General features: G+C 39.2%; 1 protein-coding gene across 9 annotated transcripts in view; it reads right to left on the bottom strand.

Annotated features, from left to right (window-relative positions):
• UNC5D (unc-5 netrin receptor D) overlaps positions 1–24,321 on the bottom strand; it is a 562,098-nt gene that overhangs the window by 202,889 nt on the left and 334,888 nt on the right. For all 9 annotated transcript variants that reach the window (XM_003269567.3, XM_030817085.1, XM_030817087.1 and 6 more), the window contains exon 4: positions 657–760. In XM_003269567.3, coding sequence (XP_003269615.1) covers positions 657–760 — 104 coding nt within the window. The remainder of the gene's footprint in view (positions 1–656; positions 761–24,321) is intronic.

Here is a 24,321-nt window from a genome sequence, read left to right as displayed (position 1 = left end):
ATTACCAGAGACAATTATATTCGAATAGTAAGGTAGAAGTTCTAGAAAACATTCAAGAAGCAAAAAACATTGTGACTCTGCATTCTGGACACCTTGCTGTGAAGGAAGGATAACAGATCAGAGACCTGTGGCTTCCTCATGTTTTATATCCCTAATGCCTGCACAGTACAGAAAACATAACAAACACTCAAGAAATGAATGCTTTTTCCACAAAAAAGTGAAGGATGAACAAACACCAGCGACACTGGGACTGGGTCTTCTGACCTTTCCTATGGGCATTTTCATGCGTGTTTGCCTGTTACAGCTCAGATTTGCTCCGTAAGCCAATATGCATATCAGAAGATCTTGACTGAGGACAGAAAAAATGACATCTGCATGATTCAAGGTCCCCAGAACCAAGAAGACACATCAAATCCTACCCAGCCTGCCTACCAAGGGCCTTGTGCAAACACAGAAGTAGATGGGAGACGAGTTCTTTCTAGCTTATTTCCTAGACAATTTCTTCTTCATCTTTAGCAACTGAGCCCAGGCAACAAGAATCCCAGACATGGGCTCCTTTACTTCCCTTCCAGCCACACAGGACTCTGCTCTCCCTCTTGGGAACAGGACTGGTTCCTCCCAGGAACCAGGAGACTGGTCCCAGGATCCTGTCTTACCTCGGCAGCAGGGACTCCCTCTGGCGGGCGGCAGTGCAGCACAATCATACCTTCAATGGGAACCTCCCTTCCTTGTGGGTCTTGTTCAAAGTTTTTCCGTAAATCTGCAAAGAAGCATGAGATAGGTGACACATTGCTCCAAGTCTAGTGTTATTCAAATTTGGTCCAAGTTCAAAAAAAGTGAGCTTAATGTCACAACCTAGACACACACACACACACACACACACACACACAAATAAGTCACTTGTTCCAGGAATTCTAGAATAAGAGAATCGTTTTTCCAAATATTCATAAATGCATGCGAAATAACCTGGACAAAACAGTTTCTGATGTCCTATATTGACGTGAAGGATGAAATAAATAACTAGGAGAGTAGGAAAAAAAAACACAGAACACCCCATTGTTTCATGGGTCTTTGCCAGCATTATCTGCTGAGCATCTGATGAAACACTTGGCCTAATAAATTGCCATCCACAACTATTATACAGTCGAGATGCACATGATTTTTTTCTATTAACTGAAGAGTGCATTATTAATCTGTAACCTCTGCCATTCCCTTAACCCTCTAGGGGGCTCTAGAAGATGCTAATAGAGTGAGATTACCTATTAGTCTTTTTATTTGTAACCAGGGAGAAGGGACAACATTCAACCACAACAAAATCTATAACCTATCCAACCAAACATATAATTGTAAAACACAATGCCCTCCAGTCAAACAACAATGCTGGGTATTTGGGTAGTGCCCTTCATGGAAGGCTCCAGGCACTTTGCAAACAAGCTGTACTATTAACCTTTTACACATGGAAGGATGACACTTGCAGAGGTTAATTGGCTTGCCAGTGGTCACAGAGAGCATCAGTGCCAGTGATGGGGAACAATGCACTAAGCGTCCTGACACCCAGGCTGAGTGCTAACCAGCAAAGCCTTCTCAGGGAAAAGGACACAGATGGACAGTGTAGAAGAGTTTCATTTGCATTGTTTTCCACTTGAGCACACACTTCATTAAAAAAAGGTGGGGAGTTGGCCTTTATTTCTCTGGAGGTGTCATGACAACTCTTTGATAATCTTGCAGCACGATGGTAATTCTTGCTGCCACTTGAAAGCATAGGATAGTAGGGCAAAGACAGGTTGTTTACAAGTCTTCCTCAGTGTAAAAGATTTTGCCCTCCCTCCCTGACAATGCATTTTTCTTCAAATTGAGTATCTCAAATTACAGGCTGTGAATTTATTGATTTAATTTTCTTCAGTGCTTACAATAACGTGAAATATGTTCTTTGTAAAGAAGAGAGCTTCAGAATCAGTTACATCTTTATAAATTGTATAAATACATTAAACTTGCTTTTAGCAAGTCAAAAACACTCAATGAATAACAAGCACAGCAAGCCATGTATTCACTTTCCTCTGAATTTTACTCTTAATGCTTTCCCTCCCAGAGGCAACCAATGTCTTTTGTTAGTAGCAGTGCTACATATTTGGAGGTCTTCATGAGTATATATAAGGCAAAAGATCTTAAAACAACTTGAACTGCAGGTGGGTGACAAGATCCATTCTCTCATTTCTCTGCTGTCCCCTGAGTTTTAAAGCCAGCTTCCCTTTATCTGGGAACCATAAATTGCCACAGCCTGTTTGATTCAGGACTTCTGACTCCAAGTATGATGAAGGTCACATACCTGACAACAAAACTGTGAAGGTTCTGTGAATAAACCCAGAATGAAAAATCTCATGTTTCCCACACAATTCTCTGCTGTCTCACAAGAGATCTTTGGGTCAAAAATCCTTCCTCCATATGACTTGGTTATTTATCAGAACTCTATCAAAATTAGTCTATCATAGAGCAAGAGTGACTTTAACATGAGATGTCAGTTTGTTGATGAAGGAGCTGTTTTTTGTTTTGTTTTGTTTTGGAGATAAGGCCTTGCTCCATTGCCCAGGCTGAAGCGCAATGGTGTGAACATAGCTCACTGCAACCTTGACCTTCCCAGGCTCAAGCTATCCTCCCACCTCAGCTTCCCAAGTAGCTAGGGCTACAGGTGTGTGACATCACACATGGCTAATTTTTAAAAAATTTTTCTGTAGAAATGGCCAGAGTGTCACTTCTTGCTTTGTTGCCCAGTCTGGTCTCCAAATCCTCCGGCGATCCTCCTGCCTTGGCCTCCCGAATTGCTTGGATTACAGGGATGAGCCACTGTGTCCGGCTTTTGTTTGGTTTGTTTGCTATTTTTTTTTCCTTTTCCATCATTGCTTTGTTTTCTGAAGGAAGTTTTGTTCCGTGCTGCTAAATGGTCATCCCAATTTTGACACCAACTAATCTGTATGCAGCCAGATAAAGTATAGAAAACCAATAGTGCAAATTTCTGTTTACATTCTACTTTTGTGTCCTTTCTTTGATCAACAGAAATAGAAAAGGTAAAAAATACTTAGTTCATGGCTATCTACATACTACTACATTAACTAAGTTATCAGGTGAAAAGACAACTGGAGAAATGTCATTTTTTTTCTCCCCATTCCAGCCTCTCAGTAAAATAGGCAAGTAAATACATACATATCTATTTATACACGCTTATATAATTTACATATTTGTGTGTGTGTGTGTGTGTGTGTGTGTGTGTGTGTATATATAAACTATTGACAGTGGGACCTAGGAAAGGGTATTACCCATAAACTAGAAACTTCGAGGAACTTCTAATAGATCTCACATAGGCAAGATCAGGTAGAAGAAAAGGCCAATCCAACCTGCTGCTCTTTCCAAATGACATTTGAAATGACTGGAAGAGTCGTAGCAAGACACACATTTCCCTCCCAAAGGTGTACATAAAAAGAACAAAGATTAAAGGCAATGACTGGGGGACAGGGAAAAACTAGGGCACTATATATATCTGGATCCAACAGTGGTAACAGGCCGCTGACCTGTTAGGGAGCTGTAATGATCAGACATCATTATACCAAGTGAGACACACAAGTATCATGGAGTCCTAGTTCTGGCTTGTACCTGATACTGGTGCCAGGACAGTGACTACTAAGGAGGGCAAACTTTTGAATCCTAAGGAGGGTAAACTTACCAACAAATTCAAGTTAGCTACTAAATATAGTAGACATGATGGAAATAAACTCTTTAGACATAGAGGTATAGCTATGATTCTCACCATAGGGCACCCAGTCTAATTTGTTTCTGAATAGGCAATCTGAACACTTTAATCACCTATATGAGCTCCAAGGCTTGAAAGAAACAGACAGGAACCGATCCAATTTCTAATAGTAGGGAAAACATCCTTAGCCATATAACAAGAATTATACTACAAGATAAGGAAACAAACCATAGAACCGAAAATAGATTTCTTCCTCTAAAAAGACATGAAGCTAGAGGCATATTTTTAGATAATTTCTAATTTTAGTTCTTTAAAGTCAAAAGGAAATAGCAACTGAGAATCTAGAGTAGAGAGTTATAAATAGGATAACATCTGAGATCAAGAAACCGCCACTATGAGGAAAGAAACTAACTGCTGATTTAGAAATATATAAATAAATATGGAGACAGTAAATAGCATATTGAATATTGCAGAAAACTGAACCAGAAGACAGGCAGCATCAGTCAGGATGCATCAGAAAAACAGCAAGTACACCGATTGGTTTAACAAAAAATATTAATATAATGAAATTTAAAAAGTAGGCAAAGGGGAAACCGCAGGAACATTACAGGGAGCCTGGGCTTGGCAAAGGAGCTCTATACCTTTCTGCTCAATTTATAGATAGACCAGTTGGTATAGACATGGAAGACTGCTGTGCTGGTAACAGAGCAAGAAACGTCCTCTACTAGGGTGCTTATGGTGACTTGTTCTACATCTGTTTTCCTTGTTCTATCACCGGTTCTATGAAAGCAGGTTCTACGTCCTAGACTTTCACTCCTCTATTCCCAGTGCCTATTGTAATATCTTATACAGGGCAGGTTCTTAATAAATACCTGGTGAGTAAATGAGGTAAGGGGAAAGTGATAAAGTGACAATGAGATTGTCAGAGGAAGGATGAAATGAATGGCAAAGTGGAGAAAGAGGAATACAACATTACATGTAATAGGAATTTTAAAAGGACACAACAAGCTGAAAAAAAGAAACAAAAATCAATTTAATAATAATAGTTCTCTAAGCTAAAAAAGCACTTGAGTTTGCAAAATGACTCATTGGATATGAGGCAAACTAGCTTTAAAAAGAAACAACCCTAGATAGATCTTAGTTGAAACTGTCAATTTTAACAAAATTAATAAAATGCAAAAATAAATTTACAGAAATTTATTTTACAGTATTTTTGCAGAAAACAAGAAAAAAATTTACAGTATTTTTGCAGAAAACAAGAAAAAAATTTACAGTATTTTTGCAGAAAACAAGAAAAAGAATAATGGAACAAGAATATGGAATTTATTTCCTATATTTTTTGTGTATCAGAGTATACTTAATCAAATTCTATTTTATTTTTTGCTTTTTTATTTGTAAAAAGCATAGGTGCTAATTTTTTATTTGCGAACAAGTTCGTATTCAGGAGTAACCTAACAACAATGTAGTGTCAGACATGATAGGACCATGAGATTGTAAGCAGCCACATACTCTTCCTGAAAACATTACCTTGTAAAATAAACTAACCAATGAAAAACAACTCAATGCAATAATTTCAGTATTTGGAAGTTGTCGTTTTTAAAAACCTGGCAATGGGCAATAAAACACTTAAAAGATTTAAACCTAAATACTTTTTATAATATAACTAAAAATATTCACATAACTATCTAAGGGATCAGGGAATAAAGATGCATAATATATCATAAATACGCATAATTAATGGTATGAACTTAAAACTGCTGGATCATAGATCTCAGGACCCCACCAGGCAGGAGTGGTCACTGGTGAGGAAGGTGGGGGCTGCAGCTTGTGTTTTTGTTTGAATTTTGGGACAACTTACTCGTACCTTGACTCAGTAAGTATCTTCGATCTCTCTGCCTCAGCTTCCTCATCAGTGATATGAGGATAATAATTCACATACATTTTGTTAAGACTAAATGCTAATATATGTAAAGTCCATTTAAGAGCACTGGTTGCTTCATAGAGGTCATGTGTATTACTAGATCCTATTTTAAAGCCTTGATGATTAAAATGGGGTAGCTTTGTCATAAATCAGGCAAATTAACTATAAACCAGTGCATTTTTCAGAGACACTCAAATAGAAAGAATAATGCAGTATATGATTAAAGTGATACATAAATTAAGTGGGAAAAGGTATTAAGGTGACTAATTGCCCTTTTGGAGAAAAAAATAAAAACTAGATTGATGTCTTTATACCAAAATAAATCCCATATTAATAAGAAATATTTTTACACAAAACTACAGCGCAATAAAATAAAATATGCACTGGATCTTAGGAAGAGGAAGGCTTTCCCAGACTTGAAATTAAAGACCCCTTAAGGGATTGATTGGTAGACAGTGTTTCATCAAAATTAAAATTTTTTTTTGTCTAAAACATTATAAGCAACATCAAGGGCAGAGGGTTAACAGCCTTAATATATAAAGAGCTCTTACGAAACAAAATAAAAACAATACCCTCAAATAAAATGGCAAAGGGACATGAAACAAAATTTATACAAGAAGAGATACAAGTGGCTAATAAAAATATCTAAAAGGACCAAGTCACTAATTATTCAAGAAATGTCAATTTTGAAACCATCACTATATCTCCTTCCTTTTCCAAGAGGCTTAGTTTTAAGTAATAACGCCCAAGGTTAGCAAGCATATAAGAAACAGTAATATTAAACACTGCTACAAGTGAAAATGGGCATACATGAAGAGCGAGCTGTAATGTGTTACTTCAAAAGTTCATAGATGAACGGTATGGCATTCTGTTTAGCAATAAAAAGGAAAGAAGTATTGATGCATGTTACAACATAGATGAATCTTAAAAATGCTATGCTAGGTAAAAGAAGCCATTCACAAAAGGCCACATATTGTATGTTTCGCTTATATGAAATATACAGAAGAGGTAAATCCATAGAGACAGAAAATAGATGAGTGGTTACCTAGGGCTGCAGCTGAGTAAGGAGTATGAGGAAGGACAGCAAAGAGAAATAGTTTTGGTGGGTTTTTTATGGTGTGACAGAAATATTCTATAATTGACCCTGGTGATGGTTATACAACTCTGTGAGTATACTAAAAACTACCAAATTGTACACTTTAAATAGGTAAGCTGCATGGTATGTGGATGATATCTCAGTACAGTTATTATTAAAAAGAATTCATTCATATGATTCAATAATTCTACTTCTAAAGTTTTCTAAAAAAAAAAAAAGAAAAAAGATGAGAGCTCCACAGAAAAATGGATGCATAGTGGTATTGCTCAAATAATCATTTATAATGATGAACACTTGCTAATAACCTAAATAATAATATAGGGGTGGTTAATTTTTTGGTTCATTCATACAATGGAACATTATGCCACCTTATGATTAAAAATCATAAGCTCAAACTATTTAAGATTATAGGTAAATATTCAGATTAAGTGCTAAATAAAATAGAGTGGAGTACATGATCTCTATCATATGCATGTTAGTAATAAAAATCATTCTTTCCCAAATGTAGTAATTGTATTATTATTAAATACATCTACTTCCAAATAAAAGTAGGTGTACCTGCATTAAAAACCAAAACAGGCAAGTAATCCCTTTTTTTTTTTTTTGAGATGAAGTCTCGCTCTTGTTGCCCAGGCTGGAGTGCAATGGCCCAATCTCAGCTCACTGCAACCTCCGCCTCCTAGATTCAAGCAATTCTCCTGCCTCAACCTCCTGAGTAAATGGGATTACAAGCGTGTGCCACCACGTCTGACTAAATTTTTTGTATTTTTAGTAGAGACGGGGTTTTGCCTTATTGGCCATGCTGGTCTTGAACTCCTGACCTCATGTCAGCCACCTGCCTCGGCCTCCCAAAGTGCTGGGATTACAGTCATGAGCCACTGCACCCAGCTGGTAGGTAATCCTTAATTTGCCTTCATAAATTGTGTAGAAGTGCAATAGTCTTCTTCACTCACTCCCGCTGTTGACCATGGGCTGGACACTGTCCCAGGCAGTGGGATACCTGACTGAACATGCCACAGACTGCCCTGGCCTTCCCACAGCATATGCTCTGGCAGGGTGACTAGCTATTAAACAAGCAATTAAGAGGTATACATCTGAGTGATGAGACGGAGAAGTGGGAACTACCCTGTAAATGTAGCACAGTGGGGCCCACATAAATCTAGTGATTGCAGAAAAGTTTCTCAGAGAGTAATATCTAAACTGAGGCAGAGAATCTCACAGGCCTAAAAACACACACCAGGTGCCATTTATAGTCTCAATCTGACTTGTACTGGCTTAAAGCATAACCACCATATTCCTTTCCTTTTAAACATATATACATATGCTCTCTCACTTTTTTCTTGCAAGTCTCTGCAAAATGCTTGCCTAGCTACCTCTCTTTCCTAAGTTTTCATATCACATGAGGACACTCTTTTATTAGACTTGTCTTCTATTCATGTATATTGAGAGGGTGGAGCATAAATAGATTTCCACCCTCTGATCTCACTCATAATCATGTGCACATGGTCTATGGGGAGAAGAAAAGCAGTCATTGTCACATTGTTCTTGTATAAGGGAACTGAACCAAATTGCATACATATGCATAAAGATAGATTTTAAAATGTGGTTTAAAAATACAAAACCTTACCATCTGAAAATAGCAACTGGTGTGGGATTAGTATATATATATTATTATAGTTATAGGAAAAACCCTAAAAAGAAATTACTAAACATTTTGAAGATTTTCCACTGGATGAAATTTGGTATATTAATTATCTCCTTTATCTGTTTCTGCATTTTCCAAAATTTCTGTAATGAATATGGATTACTTTCATAGCCACCAAAAATCACGTCCAAAAAAAGATCCCTTTCTTCTATGAGTTGTCAAGCATCTCTGTACTAGACCAAACTGTATCAGAAGCCAGGAGAGAAGTACATCTTGTTTCATTTTATTGTACCAAGTTTCACTCCTACGATGTCTATCAAAGAAGGAAGCAAGGAAGATCATATCCTTCAAACTTTTCAGAATTGCAAATTCTGAAATACCCTTCTCTAATTTTATTTTAGTCATGGGAATCTGCACATGAGGGCAAAACTTTTCATTGGTTCTGTTTATTGCCATATTTCTGGCAGCTGGAAGATAGTGACTTAATACATACTTGTTGAATGAATGAATGAATGAATGAGCAAATGTAATTTCCCACTTCAGCTCATCTGAATGATGACTATGAACTAATATGCAACGAAGTCTCTGGCAGTTAAGATGACTAGGAAAAGCAAAACCATGAACAGATATGTGCAATAGGCACTGCAATGATGCTAAAATAACACACTCATTCAGTGTCATCTTTACACACACACGTGTGTGTGTGTGTTTGAATGGTACGAACAATCATCAGCACAGATCAATTTGGAGCAGCACTCTGTCTAGTTCTGTTCCTTCTTCACCCCATCACCCTGTTTAGTTCCACAGCAGAATGCCAACAAAGCCCACGATGCCTGGAATCAAAGACAGCAGAAGTGAAGAGGAGGGAGAGGTAACAAAGCCAGGTACTTGGCTAACCTGTAAATCATATAGCCAGCAACAGGATCATCCAGACTCAGCAGTACCTGCCAATAAGTAGTACATCTGGGGCTAGACCTTGGAAAGCAGCAGCCTCCCCTTCCTCACCCCATGCCCTATTTGGCCTTTTTCTCATTTTCCTTTCATGCTACTATGTTAGAAAAGTCATTGTAGCACAAGAAAATCAATAAAAATTCAATTCCAAATAATAGTTCTTTGCAGCTCAGCAACACCAGGGAGTTATCGGGTCATTCAATGTTCTGGCAGTTAATGCAATGAAATAAAAATAATTTACTCATTCAAACCAAATCAGCCAGTGAAAAATCATAGTCATTTTTTTAATAGTCATAGTCAAAGCCATTTGTTAAGATTCCAGGAGGATGGTCTGATGTCCCATTAGTTGTCCAACTACACTTGTATTCAAATAGGCTTTGAATCTTTCCCACCCATATTTCTCTGAAGGAACAACAAACCCCATTTGTCATACATAAAAGAAAATTGTAACTTACCCAAATACAGATCATTTATTGTAATAAAAGTGCTGGTTCACACGCAGGACAAGTACATGCCAGCAAACCGGAAGTCAAGGCCTGGTGCTTCCATGTGGTTCTGCCTCAATCCTCCAGCCCTGAGTTGTTATGACCTAAGAAGTCAGTTACTGACTCCAGTTCTCGAGGGAAGGCACGTAAAAAGCTTTCTATTAGGTCAATTTTTTCCTCATTGTGATACTCTTTTGGGTGTGGCACATTATCTGCGCTCCTCCCGCAAGCCTGGCTTAAACCCTCTACCTTGCTTAGATCTATGTATTATGCACATTTCTTTTCTTTTCTTGAGTCTCACTCTGTCACCTAGGCTGGAGTGCAGTGGTGCAATCTTGGCTCACTGTAACCTCCGTTTGCCGGGTTCAAGTGATTGCCTTGTCTCAGCCTCTGGAGTAGCTGGGATTACAGGCATGTGCCACCATGCCCGGCTAATTTTTGTATTTTTAGTAGAGACGGGGGTTTCTCCATGTTGGCCAGGGTGGTCTCGAACTCCTGACCTCAAGTGATCCACCCTCCTCGGCCTCCCAAAGTGCTGGGATTACAGGTGTGAGCCACTGTGCCCAGCTGATTCTGCACATTTCTTGACCGGCAGACCCATATTGATATTAGGCTGTTCCCACCTTTCATTTCATGTCTTTGTGTTAGATCTTCCAGTTCTTATTTCAGCTGTGTCTCCCTGAGTGATAACTGGCATTAAAGGAGAATGCCACATGTAGATTCCTATACATCAGGAATATATATATATATATATATATATATATATATATATATATATGAATATAATATATATATTCCCCTTAACATTATTATATTCATTTTATTGTACCGAGTTGCACTGCTACAATCTCCATCAAAGAAGGAAGCAATAAAGATCATATCCTTCAAAGTTTAGTGAATTACAAATTCTAAAATATCCTTCTTTAATTGTATTTTAGTCATAGGAATCTGCACATAGCACAAAACTTTTCATTGGTTCTGTTTATTGCCATATTTCTAGAATGAATATATATATGTATATATATATATACACACGCACACATACACACATATTATGGTTGCAATAATATATTATATATATGACATCTTCCTGAAATTCCTGAATATTGCAACCATAACTCCTGTTCAGTAAATCTTATAGCAATAACGAAGAAGGGCCACCTTTGGACAGACGCCACTGAATCACCCTACAACTCTCCATGCGCTCTCTTCTCTTGATGCCAGGCACTGAGCATTCTCTGCTTACTGGGACAGCAGCGTGTTTGGCTGATGCAAAAGGTCCTGTCATGCTGACGCTCCTCAAGGCTGTTTCTAGGACCATAAAATAACTTTGGGCCTTTGTGAGATCCCTTGTGCTCTGTAATCCCTCTGCTGGTAAATTGCTGTTATCAATAAAGCATTTTATAACTAGCACTGTGTATCATTATCCTGTGTTCACAAGTAGCGTAGCTTGTCAGGTAACAGTGGGGTTGCCAAGGGGATAGGTATAGTTGTACCTGCATTAGGGACATATTATGCTGAGTAGAGACAGTTGTAGTTTTCCAAAATGCTTCAAGAACTAATTTAACCTATTCTCTATTGAGCTACTCCCAACACAATAAGATCTATCGCGCTCCACCTCTTTTGTTTATAAAAACAAAAATCATTCATATTCCAACAAGAAATTGAGAATTTTTTGAAAATTAGGAAGATAAAAATCTTAACGATGAGTTTAGGACTGACTGGCAACCAAGACAGACCAGGCTTGAAGAATAAGAAACACAATACAACTGTGTCTTAAAGAGGCTATAACATAGCCAAACAAGGAGACAAAGAGATCCAGTTAGGGTCACACACGGTGTCTCTTGCTTGTAATTCCAGGATTTGGGGAGGCCAAAGTGGGAGGATCTCTTCAGGCCAGGAGTTTGATACCAGTTTGGGCAACACAGTGAGATCCTCATCTCTCAAAAAACAAAAAACAAAACAAACAAAAAAAACAGGAAAACAACAACAACAACAACAAAACAGGCTTGGTGGCGCATGCCTGTAGTCCCAGCTACTTGGGAGGCTGAGGCAGGAGAATCGCTTGGGCCCAGGAGTTGGAAGCCATAGTGAGCTATAATCACGCCACTTCACTCCAGTCTGAAAGATGGAGTGAGATTCTGTCTCTATAAAACAAAACAAACAAAACAAAACAAACAAACAAAAAACAGGCTCAGTATAATTCTTTCCTCTGAGTTATTTCATGATCCTCTCAGCACACACACGGCCATGTCGCTTCTGCCCTTCCTAACCAATCCCCTCTCGCTATGGCCCTAATGGTCTTTTTTGCCGATTGCATTCACTCATGGGTGCTGGTGTCTCAAGGCCACTGCCACCTGCTTCTTTTTTGGTGCCTTCTACCTTCAGTTGTCACTACCAACTGCTGATTCTGTTTCAGGATGAGGTTATACTCGGAAGAGCAAAAATCTACAAGATAATAATTACTTAAATTCTTCTCAAGTGAATCTATCATACTGAGTCAATTCATGTGTCTATCTTGCCTGGGGGTAGATTCTTGGCCCCAAGGACACAACAGTGGGCACATGTGGCACCAGAATGATCTCCCCTGCCTATGAAGCCACTCGGCACTACTTCTCTTGGCAAGAAAATAATGGGTAGGAACCTCACATAAGGAAACCATGCCTGTAGAAAGAAGGATTGCTGCTTGCTTTGTCTCCAGGTTCCATAGAAGGCACTTTCTGCATATTGACTGCATTGATTTGGTTGTGTCAATACATAAAGGACAGGTGAAGTTTAACCTAAATAGGAGATATTAACAATCTTCAACAGCAAAAGCCATTAACTGAAAATACAGAAATTCTCTGCTGCCTTGTTTTTAAGGCATTAAACCAAGGGAAAATATGCTGATAACTCACATTTTGTATCTTTACATCATGTTCCACCAAAAGCTATAGGGACAAAATATCCACAAGTTCCACATTCTGTACATTTGAGAGTACTATTTTTCTACTTGCTGTGCTAATGAGAAAATTGAGTCCTAGGTGAATGCAGAAATAGCCACCAAATCAAAGTGTTTTTGATAGAAAACAAAAACAAAAAGATCAGTGCCTGGAAGCACTGACTGCACCTAGGCTGCTCAGTTCCCAAACAGGATATGAAAAGACTATGCTGGTCACACACACACACACTTTAGAGATTGGGTCTTGCTCTGTCACCCAGGTTTGAGTTCAGTGGTGTGATCATAGCTAACTACAGCTTAAAACTCCTGAGCTCAAGCAATACTACTGCCTTGGCCTCCCAAGTAGCTAGAACTATAGGCACATGCCATCAAGCCTGGCTAATTGTGAAATTTTTTTGTAGAGATGGGGTCTCACTATGTTGCCCAGGCTGGTCTCCAACTCCTGACCTCAAGTGATCTTCCTGCCTTAGCCTCCCAAAGTGGTGAGATTATAGGCATGAGCCACTGCACCCAGCCTGTGCTGTTCATCCTGTTGTCAAGTATCCCTTTTCTGAGACAGCTTAATTTCTACATCTCCTACAAGCAGTAATAGAGCTTATCTGCAGCTCAGCATCCAGCTGGGCACTCGAATGCAAAATGAACCCCATGGCTGAAGGGACAAAGTTTTAAAAACCACATGGATGTGGAGAATCATCCCTGAATTTCCTGAGTGACCTCTGAGTCTTCTACAGGAAATTAGAGGGATGTGAACTAGCAACAAGTTTAAGAAGAAATGACCTAAAAATAACCTTAAGCTTTCAATACTCACCACCTCATTGTAATTCAGTACCACTCCTGGAGAGGGATGAAAGGAAAACAAAGGGATAGAAAAGAGTCAAAAAGAAAAGCCAACCCAGCAGCAAGAAAAAACAATTTAACCACATTATTAGTTTTTTGGTTCTTCCCTCATCCCACATCTCCATGAGGCCAGAAAGGTCAATCAGGACAAGATGCAGCCAGTGTCATGAGCATGTAAACATTGGATATGCCACCAAATATCTAGCATCTCCTGCCTCCAGCACGGCCCCACAGAACAACCGAGTGGAAGGAAGAAGGCTGCATTTTGCTTTCCTTAAGCCAATCTTGCCAGAACCGGGAAGATCTAAGGAACCACTTTGGCTCAAAGTTGTTCACCTTTTGGGTAGCCAAATCTGTATTTTTTTTTTAATAAAATGGCCCAGCAGAATGCAGATGAAACTATGCAGAACTGACAAGAAAGAGTTAACCACTGCATCAGGAGGATGCTTTCCAGGAAAAGTGAATGATCAACGGCGGTGAAATAGGAGCTATCATGGGGATCTGAGAAAGGAAAGAAATCATTGTGGCTGCAACAGCCACAATGACTGGTGACTGGAAGCACTGTATAGTCAGGGAAGGGAAGAGAGACATGGGGGTTCATGCCTATGGGGCCAAAAGTCCAAAGTTTGGGAAGACATGGTGTTCAACCATAGGAATAGCACAATCTAGTTTGCATTTTTCTTCAAGAGTAATCATTCTTGTTGCTGTGTAGAGAATGCATTTCAAGGCAGCAAGAGCAGAAGCAGCAAAGAGATTATCATAGGAGATAAATAATGTTTGTATCAGGTGGAGAGAAGAGGACAAATTCAGGATCTAGTTTGGAGGCAGAGGTGGCTGGACTTTTAGGTGAACAGGATGTGACTGAAGGAAAGAAAAGTCCAGGATGACCCCTGGGTCTTGTCAGGAGCACCTGTGGTCCCTTTACTGAAACAGGAAACACTGGGAAATAAACACAACTTTACAGCAATGATTTTTTTCTTTTAATTTTTTTGTTTTTAATTATTATGGGTACATAAGAGGTACATACATTTATGGAGTACATGTGATGTTTTGATACATGCTTACAATGTGTAATGATCCCATCAGCTTATTGGGATACCCATCACCTCAAGCATTTATTATTTCTTTGTGTTAAGAACATTCCAATTCCATTCTTTTAGTTATTTTAAAATATACAATAAAGTAGTGTTCACCATAGTTCACATTGTTATGCTATCGAATACTAAATCTTATTCATTCTTTAACTACATTTTTATACCCATTAACTATCCCCACTTCCTCCACCATCACCCTGCAGCAGTATTGATGGAGTGAAAACCAAAAAAGTACTTTTTGGGACACAGCCAGTTTGAGACACCTACTAGATATCCAAGTGGATGTGTCAGGTAGGCAGTAGATGAAGAATTTGGGAGACAAGGTGCCACGTTAAGGCTGAGCATGATCAGAATACAGACAGCGAACAAAGCCCTGGAGCGAAAGACTCCATTGAAAGAGAGACTGTGGATTATGGAGGGAAGAGGCCTCAAGATGGAGATCTAGAATACTACAATATTTACAGGTGGGAAGAGAAGGAATCTAGACAGAAAATTCAACTGTGGTCAATGAGAAGAAGGAAAACCAGAAGACAGTAAACTCAAGCCCTCCTTCCGGAGATGAGGAATCTAAAGGTCCTGAGTGAGACCCAGGAATCTTAATTTTTAGAAGTTCCCCATGTGATTCTCATGTGTGGCCAGTATCAGGAGTCACTCTGAAAGTGCACAAAACCGAATAGTTGGTCCCAGAACGTGAACCCAGCTCTTCTGACTTCTACTTCCTCACTCTGTAACTCCTATACCCTCTCTACACTTTTTAAAAATACAAGCCATTTCATCTTCATGCTGGTATTAAATTCCCATCTATTCCTCAAATCATTAACTCTAGCTATTGCTCCAACTGTTCTCTCTTTAGTCAAACTTTGGGAATGAGTTGTCTACATCATCTCTGCTTTCTCCTCTCCTATAGATTCCTACATCCACACTAATCTCCTATCACCCTGGCTCATTAACATTGTTTTGTCCGAGTCAATGGAGCCCTTCACGTCAAATGTAACAAAACTTCTCACTTCTTACTCCAATTGTCAGATCCCATTGACACCACTGACCATTTCTTCCTTCATAAATCTTTCCCTTCTCCCTCATGGGTCTCCTAGTGCCTGTTCTACTTTTTTTTTGTTTTCTCTCAGTCTTATTCATGGGATTCTTCTCCTGTGTTCACCCCTTGACCATTTACAGATTTTCACTCATGTTCTGCTGGTTGTTTTTTTGGTTTTGTTTTTTTTCCTCATCAGCAATTTGAGAGCTGAGGACTAACGTAGAGATTGTGTAGTACAGAAAAAAATGTAGCTAGTTCTCATAACCGTCTGCTCCTTCTATCTTCCTGACAGATGTCTACTCACCTAACTACCATCTACTTGCCAGTAACTCTCAATTCTGTATTTTTGATTCTGCTTTCATATCCTTGAGGTTCAGGCTCATAAATACAACAGCATGATGAAAACAGTCCATTGAATATTCCACGGGTAGTTCACACATGACATGATCAAAAACTAAAACCAGTATCTTATCTTCAAACTGGTTTATTTTACTCTATTCATAACCTACTTAATGGAATCATTTGAGCCAGAAACCTAGCAAGCCCAAAACTTGGAGGAGTCCCCAAACTCCTCTCTTACTTCCCCTTAGTTCTATATCTAAGCAGCCATAAACTCTAGCTAATTTTACATTCCTGAATCCTCACATTTGTACCTTCGTCTTCAACCTATGCTATGCCTGCAGAAGTTCAGGCCGTATCAACACTCTCAAAGATTGGTGCAAAGCTTCCTTGAGTTGACTCTTGCTGCCCTTAAATCTCTGACAGCAGTGAATGGGAGGGTTGGGAGTTTGGAAAGTATGATCGCATCACAGCCTTGCCTATGACATTTCAATGCCCCCAAACTACATTCTGGACAAATCTAAACACTTAGCAGAGAATTTGAACACCCTCCATAATTTGGCCTGTTCAGTTCTCTTTGGTAGCCCCATCTTCTGCCATCTTGTGATTCATTCACTACAAGTACTGTGTTGCTTGCGTTCCCACATAGGTCACGTGATGTTCCATCCTGGATAGATGGACTCAAACACTTTTCTTTACTTGGAATGCACACTCTAAATTGTTACTCCTCCTTCTTCCTAAGGATTTAGCTCAGACATTGACTCAGGAAGTGTGTCTTAGGCCTCAAGGATCAGTAAATTATCACTCTTGGTGGCTCCTAAAATATATTATGCCTACCACAAACCAGATTCTGTGAAAACACTTGTTTATATCTCCCTTATTATAAACTCTTCAAAGAAATGGACAATATTTTATTAATTATCATGCTGCCTAGAACATGCTAGATAATTATTCATGGATGCCTGATACTGTTACACCTTAGTTAGTATTCTTTTACCACTTGGCAAATTTCTGGAATGCACCTTCTCATCTTTACTTAGCTGGTGGAAGGATTTGAAATGATCTAAGATGACATTCCTAGGCTCAAAGAATCCCCAAAGATTAACTAAGGTAAGATTTTTGTTTGTTTTTCTTATCAGCTATTTGTATTGTCTGTCAAAAGTTTCCTTTAGTGGAGAAAATGAGAGTTGAATTGAAATAAAATCTATATCCTCTCCCCTGATAAACTTTTACTGAGGTTTTTATGGAAATGGCCATCTTCCAGGAACTTTTAAGGTGAATTTCACCATAAGAATGGCAGACTGAATTAAGCTGTGATTTCCTTCAAAGGTGGTAGCTACATTTCTGCATATTCTTCTTGGTAAGGTAATGGTTGGCAATAAATAGTATGAAGGAATACTATTTGGGGAAGTTGTCTTTTTCACCATCCACAGTAAGATGTGGTGGAATACGCTTCTGCCTTAGTGGTTCCCATCTTGGTGTTCTTCACTGTGCATGTGTTAATTAAGCAAAAGTAGCACAACTTATATCAATTATATACGAGTCATTCTGTGTTCCTAGAACCAGAGTCTCTTACAGTTCAGTGTTGCTCACACTGTCTATTAAAATGCTTCTACTAAAAAAGGAGAAAAACTGATTAACCCCATGCCATCTATGGATGGAAACTAAAAAGATGTAGCAGGCACAAAGTAACTTTGAAGTTTCAAATTAAATCTTCAAAATTTATCCAAGTTTTTGCATTTCACTCCATACTGTATCCATGTTTTATTTTCGCAGATCTAAAGGGGAATATAATTGATGCTTCAGAAAGATGTGCCATGTCTATCTGGTGGCTTCTTATATTCCCGGAGCACCAAGCAGTATCCCACATGTAGACAGCATTTTGAGAAACACAGTTAAATGAACCATTACTTAAAAAGTTCCTTAACACAGGTTTGTGTAATGCCTTTCTACAGTTAAACACAGATTAAACATTTTTTTTCTTTTTTTTTTTTTTTTTTGAGACAGAGTTTCGCTCTTGTCCCGCAGGCTGGAGTGCAATGACACGATTTCTGCTCACTGCAACCTGAGCCTCCCGGGTTCAAGCGATTCTCCTCTCTCAGCCTCCTGAGTAGCTGGGATTACAGGCAGGCACCACCACACCTGGCTAATTTTTGTATGTTTAATAGAGATGAGGTTTCACCATGTTGGCCAAGCTGGTCTCCAACTCCTGACCTCAAGTGAACCGTCCGCCTTGGCCTTCCAAAGTGCTAGGATTACAGGCATGATCTACTGCACCAGGTCACATTTTTCTAAGGATATCATTGAAGTGATATAGTCTCCTGGGCCTCTCACATCAGGAGACACATGCTGTTGATTTGACCCATTTTTGGTGACATTAACATTGATTAGTTGATCAAAGTAGTGTACTATAGGATTTTCCTTTGCAATGCTATTATCTAGTTACCCCTTTATAATTAATAAGTATCTTGTGAAGTGATACATCCAGATTATATAAATATCTAGTTTTCCTGAAACTTTCACCCATTAGTTTTAGCCTCCATGCTGATACTTGTGTGAATCAATTTATATTTTACAGATGTCTTTACAATAAGAAAGAGCTCTTCCTTGTGTCATTTACTTATATGTTCATTCATTCATCTTTTAAAATATCAGTGTAGATTCACAGATTCGTATTTCATGAGCTATAGTCTTTGCTATCATTTATTTTGATGCTCAAGTTGTCCCAGATTTGGCGAGTGGGAGCCCCCTCAGGGGTGCTGCTTCCTTTTCCCATGTTCAAATTGAGGGGCAGTAAATAGAACAATGGATCTTCACTCTCCAAAAATGCAAAGTCGTCAAAGACAAAGGAAGATCAGGGACCTATCCAGATTAAAGAAGGCTAAACTGACCTCACAACTGAATGTAACACATGATCTAGGAATTTGTTATTAAAGGAAATTATTGCACAACTGATAAACTCTAATAAGGCCCCTAGCAATGGATAATACTATTGTGTCAAATTATTGATAATGATACTAGTTATGTCAGAAAATGTCTTTGATTTTAAAACATACACCATAAAGTATTTATGAACAAGCGGGTATCATATCTGCACCTTAATCTAAAACAGTTCTGAAAAAAATTTAATTTTCTCTATATAGACAAACACATAGATAAACACAGAAAGAGATCATGCTAATGCAGTAAAATGTTAACGTTTGAAGATTCTCAGTAAACGGCTTAAGGGAATTCTTTGTATATAGTGCAACTTTTCTGAAAGTCTGAAATTATGTCAAACGTTTTAAAACTCTGTTAATCACCAGGCACGGTGGCTCATGCCTGTAATCCCAGCACTTTGGGAGGCCAAGGTGGGTGGATCACGAGGTCAGGAGATTGAGACCATCCTAACACAGTGAAACCGCGTCTCTACTAAAAATACAAAAAAATTAGCCGGGAGTGGTGGCAGGCACCTGTAGTCCCAGCTACTCGGGAGGCTGAGGCAGGAGAATGGCATGAACCTAGGAGGTGGAGCTTGCAGTGAGCCGAGATTGTGCCACTGCACTCCAGCCTGGGTGACAGAATGAGACTCTGTCTCAAAACAAACAAACAAACAACTCTGTTAGTCCATACCTCACCTACTTATTGAATGCAGGATTCCTTCCCCAGTATCACTGCCAGACATGTATTCCTTGCCTATCTATGTACAGTTTATAGGGAGTTATGGCCATAAGAAGACTGTCTCATCAATGGGCATTTCTAGTTTTAGCTCAACCCCAAATATGCCACCTTAAAACTAAGCTCATGTGATGCTACCTCTGGCGTTCTATCAAAACAGAATAATTCTGTCCCAATTCTACATTAGACAGTTTGAATTCATGCCTACCTTTTCTAGGCCTATTATTTGCTTTTCATGTAACGAATGCATATTTGAAATGATTTCTAGAACCATCACTATTACTGCCACTCAGAGCCAACTTCATGGGTGTGTGACCCATGCAGTTACACAGAGTTCCATGCTTGATTTAATGCACTTGCTGTTGATTGCTGAAAACTCTTAATAATGTTTGAACAAAGGCTCCATATTTTCATTTTGCACTGGGTCTTGCAAATTATGTACACAGTACTGCTGCAAAAAGTCTATGTGGTACCTTTGTGTAAACTGGACACCCATAGGCATAAGGCCTGGTGAGAAAACAGTACCTATGTGCCCGGGAAAACTAGCCTCCTCTTCCTTCAGGTGGATTAAATCATATTCTAGAGTGTGCATCTTGGCTAGTGAATGCATACTCCGGAATGTGAGAGGAGCTGTATTTCAACACTCATTTTTTTACCTGGCTAGATGCTATTACTTGGCTAGATGCACAACTTTATTTAGAGGTCCAGACTTTCAAACTCTGCAATAGTATTCCTATATTAATTTCAGTCTATGGAAAAGGACTGAGCATTTACAGAGTAGAATAATATTGTCTCTTGGCTTCAGACACTTTTTTTTTCCATGGGAGAGGAAGGAGAGTTTCAAGCTTTTGTATGATTTATACCAAGTGTTGAGCATCGGTCTTAATATTATGTTCCATGCCATGGGAATACATCCACATTCTGAACAGATAGGAAGGGAGCAGTGGAGGTATTATTGGCAGTTTAGGTTTTTCCAGAGCTGTACACTGGACAACAGAGAGTTAGTGATTTTCATGCTTCCTAACTTCCATTCCCATTTTGGAATGGCTTCACTGTAGTACTGTTAGGAGTGCACAAACAAGAAAGGACAAAGATGGCCCTTATCTGTCAATGCAAGCTATCAATTCACTAAGAAGCCAGATGCCATGTTAGATCCATCGTGCAATCATGACCTACAGCTAACAAAGGTCTTTTCCTAGAGCCGTATCCTACACTGGTAGGGTTGTTTTTCAAGCCAAACACATTTATAAAATAAAGGTAATATATAAGATTGTGTACTAGGCTAAGGAGTCAAGAAAAAGAGGGTAATGCAGGTTGAATCCTCAAGCAGTTTACGATCTAACTAGGGACATAAATCCACAAATACCTTCAACATAACTATGATTCGGGGTATTTTAAGTAGTGTGGTAGAAGTACTAAATCGATGCTTTGAAAACTCAGTTAGACACTTAGAATTTATGAAATTTTGAAGCTGGGGGTGCCACAGAGCATTCCTTTCAATACTTAGTCGATATGTGAGGCTGCTGAGATCAACAAATGATAGGGGATTTGCTAAACTAGGTTTTGTGAAGGAAACAGCATGCAAGACGGCCCATGGATTTAGGGAGAGATAGGAGTGTGAGATGGGCCACAGAATATGTTCCAAGGAGAAAAGAATAGATAAGCAAGTCAAGGAGGGGAAAAGCGAGTCCCACATCCCAGACTCTAAGCATCTAGGTCATGCCACTCAAGAGGACAAAGAACACTTGTAGGGATATCATTGGAGATAAGAATGGCGATGTACAGGAAGGCTGCATCTGTAAGCCAGGAAGATGTGCCTAGATGTATTTATTTACATATTCAAATTTGTGGGTAGCGGAGGGCCATTAACAGTTTTTAGTAAGAAATTATTTATCAAAGCCATGAAGCCAAGATCCATAATTGAGGTTTCATTTGATGTCTCTCTTCCATCATTTTCAAAAAATTTTTACCCTTCAAAAAGCAAATGAAAATAATACTGCTTTGACTATGGGAGTTTCAAAGCTTTTGAATGAAATTCTCTTTTAATTTCTTTACTCCTTCTTGGCACAATTGCATAGATATTTTAGGGGTGTCTTAAATCAGCAGCATATTTAAATTATATTCAGGATGTATCACATTTTATACGTTAAAAAACAAACAAACAAAATAGTGGTTTTCTGCTGTGTTTTCTTTCAAGTGGCTAACTTGCTATAACAGGCTTGACTAAAACAGGCAAACATTCCCTTTCTTCTCCAATCCCAAAAATCATATGGGAGAAAAGGCCCAAGTGTTAAGAAAAGTTTGCCCGGCCAAGGGTTAGTGGTACAGGCCCAACATTTTATAAGCAGATGAACAAGAAGGAGAAAAACAGGGAAGAAAATAAAGGGCTAGGCAGCCAAATGTTCACACATGAAAATAAACAACTACAAATAATTGAATATTCCTAGTTTTGACAACCGTCCAGCAGCAGAAGTAACAGATGCCATGGCGTGCCCGTCTATCTCTGGCTCTATTGAACCAGACAAACGAGAGGAGGCCCGTGGGAGTTGTTCCCTAGAGATAGACTTCTGCCAATTTTGTGGGGTAAATGTAGGTTGGCTTTATTTATTTATTTTTACCTTTATAAAATCACTTTTGAAACTAGGCCTCCACAATTTCCAGCCCCAGGCAGTTGGACAGCAGCCAACATCTTCCTGAAACAGTGTGGAATTATTAAGGAAAAAAACAATAGTTTAAGATAACAGACACTTTGACTCCTAAAACAAAATGTGTGTGTGCGTGTGCATGTGTACACACGCACACACACACACAAACTGGACCATGAGAAGGAATACAATTTACTCTTAAAGGAAAGCTATTACAGCTTTCTTCAAGGAAACACTCAAATGTACATGAACTTTTTTCTATTATGGTTTTTAAACTCCCATGTAACAGAAAAGGATCAACATACCTTAGTGCCAACAGCACTCAGGGTGAGAGTTTGAAAGATTCAGGACCTGGTTCCATGTTGGTATCAGCTGGGTGACCTTTGGTCACCTAACTTTTTTTTCTTTTCTTTTTCTTTCCTAAGAGATGGGTTCTTGCTGAGTGCCCCAGGCTGGAGTGCAGTGGCTATTCACAGGCACGATCATGGCACCCAACAGCCCCAAAACTTCTGGGCTCAAGTGATCCTCCTGCCTCAGCCTCCTGAGTAGCCATGACTACAGGCACACACCAACATATCCAGCTCACCTAACCTTTTGCCTTTTGAAACATCACTTTCCCAGCTGTTAAATGAGGAATTTGGATGAATGGTTAAATCAACATTTTCTAAATAGTGCTTCAGAAACATATTTTAGGGTCTTGTAACTAAAAGTATGGTCCACAGACCCACTGGCAGCATCTGTAGGTATCCAGGGAGTTCATCAGAAATATAAAATTGTGCCGGGCACGGTGGCTCACGCCTGTAATCCCAGCACTTTGGGAGGCTGATGCAGGCGGATCACAAGGTCAGGAGATCGAGGCCATCCTGGCTAACACGGTGAAACCTCGTCTCTACTAAAAATACAAAAAATTAGCCGGGTGTGGTGGCGGGTGCCTGTAGTCCCAGCTACATGGGAGGCTGAGGGAGGAGAATGGCGTGAACCCAGGAGGCGGAGCTTAGAGTCAGCCCAAATTGCACCACTGCACTCCAGCCTGGGCGACAGAGTGAGACTCCATCTCAAAAACAAAAAAAAAAAAAAAAGAAAAAAAAAGAAATATAAAATTGCAGGCTTCATACCAGCCATACTGAATCATTTTAACTGAATCACCAGCATTTTAATAGCATTCTGGTTGATTTGCCTGCATGTTAAAATTTGAGAAACACTGCTTCTGGGCAAGACAGCTCAAAGGTGATCATAGAATCACCTGGATCCAACTTGATACAAATATGCCTTTCTAGGTCCTTTCTCCAGTCTCAATCTGAAAGCCTGGGGTGAAAGCTAGGACTCTGCATATTTAACTTAATACCCCACGGAAATCCACTTCAGTGATACATGCATTATATAACTTTTTTTGTTTATATTATTTCTCTTTAAAATCAAATGATCTCAAAGTGGTATAATTCCAATGAGCTTCCTGGTGTTTTTGCAAACATTGGCTAAGGTGATCATGTCAAGACCCTGCGTGTCAATGGATCCCTCAGCTGAATTGTCCCAGATGCCATAGAGGTTAAGCCCATGCAGTTTTTTTCAGTTTTTTGTTTGTTTTGTGTGGGTTTTTTTTTTTTTTTTTTTTTTTTTTTTTGACAGTCTCACTCAGGCTGGCGTGCAATGGCATGATCTCAGCTCACTACAACTTCTACCTCCCGGGCTCAAACGATCCTCCTACCTCAGCCTCCCAAGTAGCTGGGACCACAGGCACATGCCACTGTGCCTGCCTAATTTTTGTAATTTTTTGTAAAGATGGGGTTTCGATATGTTGGCCAAGCTGGTCTCGAACTCCTAGGCTCGAGCATTCCGCCTGCCTCAGCCTCCCAAAGTGTTGGGATTACAGGCGTGAGCCACTGCACCCGGCCCATGGCAGTTTTAAAATTGGTAATTCTTGCTGGATAATTG

The sequence above is a fragment of the Nomascus leucogenys genome, chromosome 8 (genome assembly GCF_006542625.1).
Source record: "Nomascus leucogenys isolate Asia chromosome 8, Asia_NLE_v1, whole genome shotgun sequence".
Classification (NCBI taxonomy): domain Eukaryota; kingdom Metazoa; phylum Chordata; class Mammalia; order Primates; family Hylobatidae; genus Nomascus; species Nomascus leucogenys.
The sequence above is the reverse complement of the archived record's forward strand: the minus strand, read 5'-3'. Positions and strand labels throughout refer to the sequence as shown.